This window comes from Varanus komodoensis, unplaced genomic scaffold, assembly GCF_004798865.1.
Source record: "Varanus komodoensis strain SLA01 unplaced genomic scaffold, ASM479886v1 scaffold16, whole genome shotgun sequence".
Lineage (NCBI taxonomy): Eukaryota > Metazoa > Chordata > Lepidosauria > Squamata > Varanidae > Varanus > Varanus komodoensis.
Window position 1 is genome coordinate 17,805,464 of NW_025335468.1, and position 7,822 is coordinate 17,813,285.

The window sequence follows — 7,822 nt, forward strand, 5'->3', positions numbered from 1 at the left end:
ATGAAAAGATATAATAAAATATTTACAAAATGGGAGGGGTGTACTCATTCTGTGATACAGTGTAAAAGGGAAATTCTGACCTAGATTAGGTATGCTGAAAGACCAACAGGGAAAATACTATCTGGCCAAGATGAAATAAACAGAAGGTGGAACCAATGTACAGAAGAACTGTACAGAAGAGATGAAAGGACGACAGACTCCTTTGAAGAGGAATCCTATGTGGAAGAGTTTACAGTGTTATAGAGTGAAGTGCAAGCATTTCTGAAAGCACCTTGAAGAAATAAAGCACCCAGAGTAGAAAGCGTACCAAAAGAACTATTCTAAGCTGCAGATATTGAATCAGCCTAAATCCTACCGAGAATATGTAAACAAATACAGAAAACAAAATAAGGGCCACAGACTGAAACCTTCAATATATATTGTAATCCTCAAGAAAGAAGATGCTAAGGAATGCAGCAATTAAAGGACAATTGCACTAATTTCCCATGGCAGCAAAGTGATGCTCAAGGTTTTGCAACAAAGAATTTCACCTGGTATGGAATGAGAAATGCTTGACATTCAAGCCACATTCCAAAAAGGAAGAGGCACTTGAGATCATCTTGCAAATACACGTTGGCCACTGGAGCACACTATAGAATTTCAGAAGAAGAAGAATCTGTGATTTATGGTCTGCAGCAAAGCCTCTGACTGTATGGATCATAAGAAACTATGGACGACCATGAAAGAAATGGGTGTGCCTCTGCACTGGATTGTCCTGATGTGTAACCTGCATCATGGATAAGAAGCTTCTATTAGGACAGAATATCAAGAAACAGAATGACTTCACATAAGCAAAGGCATCAGACAAGGCTACATTTTACCTCCCTATCTGTTCTATCTGTACACAGAGCCCATCTTAAGGAAAGCTGGCTTAGGATCAGAGGAAGGAGAGAGCATTTGTGGATGATACATCATCAATTTAAGATATACAGATGATACCATCTTGTGACAGAATGCAACAATGAGTTAAAACAACTCCTGATGGAAATGAAAGAAGAAAGTGCACAGGCAGGACAGTATTTAAGAAATACACAGAAGAAATATGTTACTTTACTGTTAATAATGAAGACATTGAAATTGTGAGATTTTACATACTATGGTTCGGTCTTCAATTCAAAGGGAGACTGCAGCTAAGAAATCAGAGGAAGAGTGAAGAAGGACAACAATGAAAAATGTAGAAAACGTCATCAAGTGTAAGAACATTTCATGGGAGATCAAGGCCACCATCAACCACATTGATCACTATGTAAGGATGTGAAGAGTGGACAGTAAAGAAAGCTGCCAGGAAGAAAATTGATGTATTTGAAACATGGTGCTGGAGGAGAGCTTTGTGAATACCCTGAAATTACAGAAAGCATATCAAGCCATAACTTTCCCTGGAAGCAGAAATGACAAAACTTAAGCCAACATGCATTGAGTACATTATAAGAAGGCAAGACTTCATGGAGATGACAATCATGCTATGGAAAGTTGAAGGTAGAAGAAATAGCCAAATATGAAATAAATTGATGCCATAAAGGTGCTTTGATGGACTATGGCCAAAGAAGTTTTTAAAAATAATATTATATATTGCCTCTGTGAATGTATTACACAGGGGAAATTGTGTATCTGCCTTTTCATCCTCAGTATGCAAAGAAACCATTCATATGTAGACTAGGGGAGCATTCGTCATTCATCTGAAAATTTTATTCCTGGCCAATGCAGGGAGCTGGACAATACATGTCCCTAATCCTTTCAAGTTAAAGGGATGATTTATTTTTCCAGATCACTGTTACTTGGTCCCTATCAACCTGATTCCAGGTGGGGAAAGAGAAGTGCTTACTTTTCCACTGACCTGTGATATCTTGTTATTTTTAATTGCTTTAGTTAGAAAATGGGTTGTCAAAAGCTCTTATGATTTGGAAGCTAAGAACCCAAGCCTTGGAGAAATAGTGCAGCTGTTCTCTTTGGCAATATGAACTGTTCAGGGCATCCCTTTGAAATACGCCTACGTTTGCAGGTGTGCTGTCTGCATCCCAACCCTGTCTTGCAAATTTACAGTGCCAAATCCCCTGGCAATTCTTTTGCTCCTTCAGTGGGAATCAATAAAGGAATCAATTCAATTTCTTTTGTGCTACAAGTTTGTTTGTAATATGGGCCAATAAATGGACAATGGTGTCAATTTATATTTTAAGTGTGGCACTTATAATGGTAGTATGCTAATAGTTAATTATTTCTCTCAGTGATGTAGCAGTTGAGAATAATCTGTTATTTTTTCCCTTAGGCGGACTTAAATTGCAACATCCAAGATGATACAGGAGCATTCTATGGTGTGACTAGTCAGTATGAGAGCTCAGAAAACATGACAATCACCTGTTCCACCAAAGTTTGCTCATTTGGAAAGCAAGTGGTAGAAAAAGTAGAGGTAGGATTTAGAAACTGATACTTGGATTATTGTTGTAATCTCGCTGTTTTCTTTAAAGTGCATGCTTCCTCATTTTTCTTTTATTTGAGTTGATGAACATGCAGTTTTGTACTACAGAATCTTGTTATATGCATCTGCTCTAGACACGTGTGATGCTGTTCTTTTGGCAATGGTGGCACAACCACAATAATTGGTCTTGATTCTCTTATCTACGCGGAGGAGGGAAAACAGATTCTTCCATGAACCACATGCAAATTCTTGAATCTTGAATCAAGTGGTCTCTGTGACAGCTCTGATATTCTGTATGGGAGCTTGCACATTTTGGGAGAAAACAGTCTCTTCTGCTGCTGTTCGAATGCAGAAGAATTTTCTGGTATCATCTTTTACTTTTGTCTAGATGGAGCATGCTGAAGGGGACTGAACCAGGGTTGGAGAGGCTGTAGGATTTTTCATTTCCTGTCCACTCCCCTCCCTGCATACCAGAATGCATCTTTTTCCTTCTTCCTGAGACCATGTTTGCCGCATCAGGAACAGCTGGCGCAGTTCTTTCTGTGGTGTCTGTGAAGCATGGGGGGTCAGAACTCACAATCTCTTTCCAAGGTCATAGCAGAAGGGGTTCTGTACAGTTCGGTGGTCCCTGGACTGCTCTCTCATGGCCTGTAGGGTTTCTCTTAACTACTTTAACTATGTATCCTAAATGCTATGTTTTTATGAAAATATTCCATGGTTCCTTTTAAAAACAGAAACAGAGCTTTGAATTTCTTGGGGGACCCAGTTTGATTGTTAAACTTGAGCTTCATCTTTGCTTTCTTTTATCTTTTTCAGACTGAATATGCACGGTTTGAGAATGGCCGGTTTGTGTTTAGAATAAACCGCTCTCCAATGTGTGAATATATGATCAATTTCATCCACAAGCTCAAGCATTTACCAGAGAAATATATGATGAACAGCGTGTTGGAAAACTTTACAATTTTGTTGGTAATGTTTCACTTTTATTTGATGACTGCCTTTTGTAATATTTTGGAAACTGGTGGATTTTTACTTTGCAAGGGTCAGAAATGCCATGTCCTTGGGTCAAATTGCATGCTATTTCAAAAGTAGGTACCATTTTAAAGATTTCCTAGTGAGCCACTGGCTATCATGCAATTTTGCCAGTTAAACATCCATTCTTGTCATGGTCACTCTCACATGCTGGGCTCTTTTCTATGTTACTGATGTGATGGAGTACACAACTATGATGATGTGGCCTTGCAGTGGTAAACCCATGAAGAAGGCATGTAAACTGAGCTGCTGTGGTGGAGGTGTGGAAGCATTCACAGTTCCAGCTGGCTGCTCTGCTCTCTGCCTTGGGCTCCGAAATATTTGGTATGAAGCCCAGCAGGGAGAAGGGTTAAGATTAAGATGTAATGCCTAATAAAAATATTTGTGTTTCTAAGACACATCAGCCACTCAGTTTAGCAGTAGAGTTGTGCAGTAAGAAAGGCAGAAAATCTGTAATCCAGCAGAGGCTTCCATGGACAGAAAGTTCTATGAGCAGAGGTAAAAGTTATTCTTCGTCGTGGCCTCTGTGCATCACACATATGGGTACTGCGCCTGCACAGTGCCTTTGGCTGGAAGATTGATAGCTAACGGTTTTTGGCAGGAAGCTCCGCTTCCCCTCCCCCTTGTGGCCTATAAAGAGCGGAGCGCCCGCCATTTTGTTCAGTCTTTGCGACCGCCGTTCACTGTGCCTCGTGCTGCTTTCGGCTTTCGCTTTGGCTATTCTTGGTTCTCTCCTTATATATTGCCCTTATACTGCTTTCCCCTTTCTTTGTTCCCGCTTCTGTGTAGTTTTTCTCTTGTTATTTCTTTCTTCGATCTATCAAAAAAACAAAAATATATACTTACCCTCTGCACTATCTCTCTTCTTCTTCTTCTTTTCTTCTGCAATGGCGCAGCGAGCGGCTTTCCGCAAATGTGCGGATTGCGGGTCAAAAATGGCACCTACTGACCCGCACGGCCTATGCCTCCTCTGCCTTGGAGAGGGGCATAGGACGGATAAGTATGTTCATTGCCTAGCCTTCGCAAAGCAGGCTAGGAAGAACCGCGAGAACCGGCTTCGGAGGCTCCTTTGGGATAGGGCTCTGATGCAATCAGACCCGCTCGTCTCCATCCCAAAACCTGGCTCCACTTCTGTGGCTCCATCCTCACACCCTTCGGATGAAGGTGCGTCTGCTTCAGTGGCCCCCTCTGCTTCACCAAAAAAGAGGCATGAGAAGCGGAAGCATGCCGAAGAGAAGCCGGCAGGCCATAAGAAGGCCAGAAAGGAGAAGGCCTCTAAGCCTCCAAAGAAGGCGAAGTCCACGGACCGTCCCCAACATTGGGACTCGGAGCCAATGGGACCCTCAGTACCGGTGGCGGTTACAATACCAACCCCGCCCGAACCAATCCTTCAGGAGGCCATGTGGGTTACCCCTCAAGGGTCTCCCCGACGTGCGGTCGACCTCCCGCCTGCACCCCTTCCAACTCTACGGGGGTCTATTTCGGATGGGGAAATCCAGGACTCCCCTCCTAGGGTGAGGTCACCGACACCGATGCCTGCGGTGATGTTGGAGACAGAAGCTGGTCTGTCCCCACCAGGGAATCGGAGGAGCCGCTCGGTAGAGCAACGCCCGGAGAGTTGGCGTCGTCCCTACTACCAACCTTGGGGAGACCCGCTTTCTGTGGTGTACTACCCTGCTCCCAGGGTGCAATCCTCACCTCCGCCCTGCGACCAACCGCGGTCAGTGGATCCGAGGAGGGTGCCACCTCGATCCCCGCAAAGCGGAAGCAGCCGCTCCTTCTCACTGGCGGAGTCATCATCTTCTGCCCCACCATACTACGGTGCTGATTCGGATGACTCTGAAGTAGACTCAACCTCCCCGGACGTCGTGGTGACATCCCAGGATCCTGCGTCACCCGATGAGTCCCATGTCTCCTTCGCGGAGCTGATGTCGAGGCTTGTCTAGTCCCTGGACATCGACACTGCCCAGCGCCCGGGACCGTCGACGGACAAGTTTTACGACGTCGTCCATGGGGAGCAATCGACCTCCATTGTTCTGCCACTTATAACCACCCTGAGGCAGGCGATGACACAGCCCTGGGACCTACCTTCACATCTTCAGCCGATGTCCAGGAGGTATGAGTCTATGTACAGGGTCCGGGAAGAAGACATCCCCTTCCTGTTAAAGCACCTGAAACCAAACTCGGCGGTTGTTGAATCCTCGCAAGACAGAGAGGCGAGAGGACATATGGCGCTGAGGGATAAGGAGGGCCGGAAAATAGATTCCCTGGCCAGGCGAGTCTATGCTGCCTCGGGCTTAGGACTTCGCATATCCAATTACGAGGCGACGTTGGCGCGATATCAATATTTTATTATGCAGCGCCTCCACAACGTCACCTCCACCCTCCCAGACCACCAGGGTGGCCTTGCGAAGGTCCTAATCAAAGAAGCCATGCAGGTCGTGGTGCAGCAGTTGTCCACGGCACGTCACCACGTGGACACTGACTCCCGGGCCTTGGTCGGTGCCGTTTCCCTCCGGAGACACGCATGGCTCCGGAATTGTAATTTCCCGGAGGAAACCAAGCGGCGAATAGAAGAGATGCCTTTTGATGGTTCCGGGCTCTTCCATTCATGTACCGACCACAAACTCAAGAAACTACATGAGTCAAGAATGAAGGCATGCAGGATGGAGATCCAGTCATACAACAGACATAAGTGGTCCTGGAATCGGCCGTCCTACAGGTAGTCCTACCAGCAGAGACGGCTGCCGCAACACCGCCAGCAACAACAGCATCAACAGCGCCGCCGCCCTCAGCCGCAACAGCGCTTCCAACAGGGCCGCCGTCGTTTCAACAATTGGAGGCAGCGCTGACGGGACTGGCGAACCACTCCTCATGCTCCTCTAATACCCACTCCCCTCTCATCTGGGGATCGGCTCCGAAGCCGACTCCCCATTTGTGAGTCTATCACATCTGACCGGTGGGTATTATCCATCGTTCAACACGGCTATCGAATAGAATTCGACATCGTTCCTCCATCGAGTCCGATCCGGTCTACTTCATGTTCGCCGGTACTTCTCGACGAAATACATCAACTTCTCCTTAAAGGAGCGATTCGTCAAGTATTTCCATCTGATTGACTTCACGGATTCTATTCCAGATACTTTACGGTCCCCAGGCGGGATGGTGGTCTACGTCCGATTTTGGATTTACGGGACTTGAATAAGTTTATTGTACCGAGAAAGTTTCGTATGACCACCCTTCAAAATATTTTGCCGTTGTTAAGGAGAGGGGATTGGTTCGCCTCACTGGACCTGAAGGACACCTACTTTCATATTTCAATTCATCCAACTTACAGGCGTTTCCTCCGTTTTGCTGTTGCAAACCAACTTAATGAGTTCACAGTTCTACCCTTTGGACTGGCTACAGCTCTGAGAGTTTTTACCAAATGCATGACTCCTGTCTGTGCCTTCCTATGCCTTCAGGGCATACAAATTTACCCATACCTCGATGACTGGCTGTTGGTCTCGCAATCCAGAGAAGGACTCCTAGACACCATCCATACAACCCTACGAATTAATACAGAGAAATCTTCTCTTCTTCCGACACAGACGCTCACCTTCATTGGAGCCCGCTTGGATTCAACATTGGAGAAAGCCTTCCTCCCTCAGGACAGACAGCAGACTCTCGCTCGCCATATCTATCGAATCCGACAAGAGAGAACGGTTACGGCGAGATCCATCCAGAGGGTCCTGGGGTATATGGCCTCCTCAGTTGCCGTAGTTCCACATGCCAGACTTCGGCTTTGCCCACTACAACTATTCTTCAACAAGGTGTATCATCCACAAAGGGACCCACAGTCGAAACGGATTCGGATTCCGTCTTCCGTGCTCCATTCCCTGTGCTGGTGGCTGAAACCGACCAATTTCGTGATGGGAGTCCCCTTCAGGGCGCAACCTCCTTCGATAACTCTCGGTACCGACGCGTCTCTCATAGGATGGGGGGCGATATGCTCTGGCCTGTCTACCCAGGGAACGTGGACTCGTCTAGAATCCACGAATCATATCAACTTCCTAGAGCTGCTGGCAGTCTTCAAGGCCCTTCGTTCTTTCAAAGACCTCCTTCATCATCGGATCGTTCAGATAACTTCGGACAATATAGCGACCGTTTTTTATCTGAACAAGCAAGGAGGGACGAAGTCACCGACCTTAGCCAGGCTTTCTATGAGAATTTGGGACTGGTGCATTCAGAGACACATTACTCTGATGGCCGTTCATCTGGCTGGCACAGACAACGTGCACGCGGATCTTCTCAGCAGACACATCTTCACTTCTCACGAGTGGGAACTGGATCCTCGTA

The 7,822-nt window shown here is 46.2% G+C and overlaps 1 protein-coding gene across 9 annotated transcripts in view; it reads left to right on the plus strand.

Annotated features, from left to right (window-relative positions):
- TEAD1 (TEA domain transcription factor 1) overlaps window positions 1-7,822 on the plus strand; it is a 231,230-nt gene that overhangs the window by 213,116 nt on the left and 10,292 nt on the right. For all 9 annotated transcript variants that reach the window (XM_044425625.1, XM_044425623.1, XM_044425626.1 and 6 more), the window contains 2 exons: window positions 2,303-2,443; window positions 3,269-3,421. In XM_044425625.1, coding sequence (XP_044281560.1) covers window positions 2,303-2,443; window positions 3,269-3,421 — 294 coding nt within the window. The remainder of the gene's footprint in view (window positions 1-2,302; window positions 2,444-3,268; window positions 3,422-7,822) is intronic.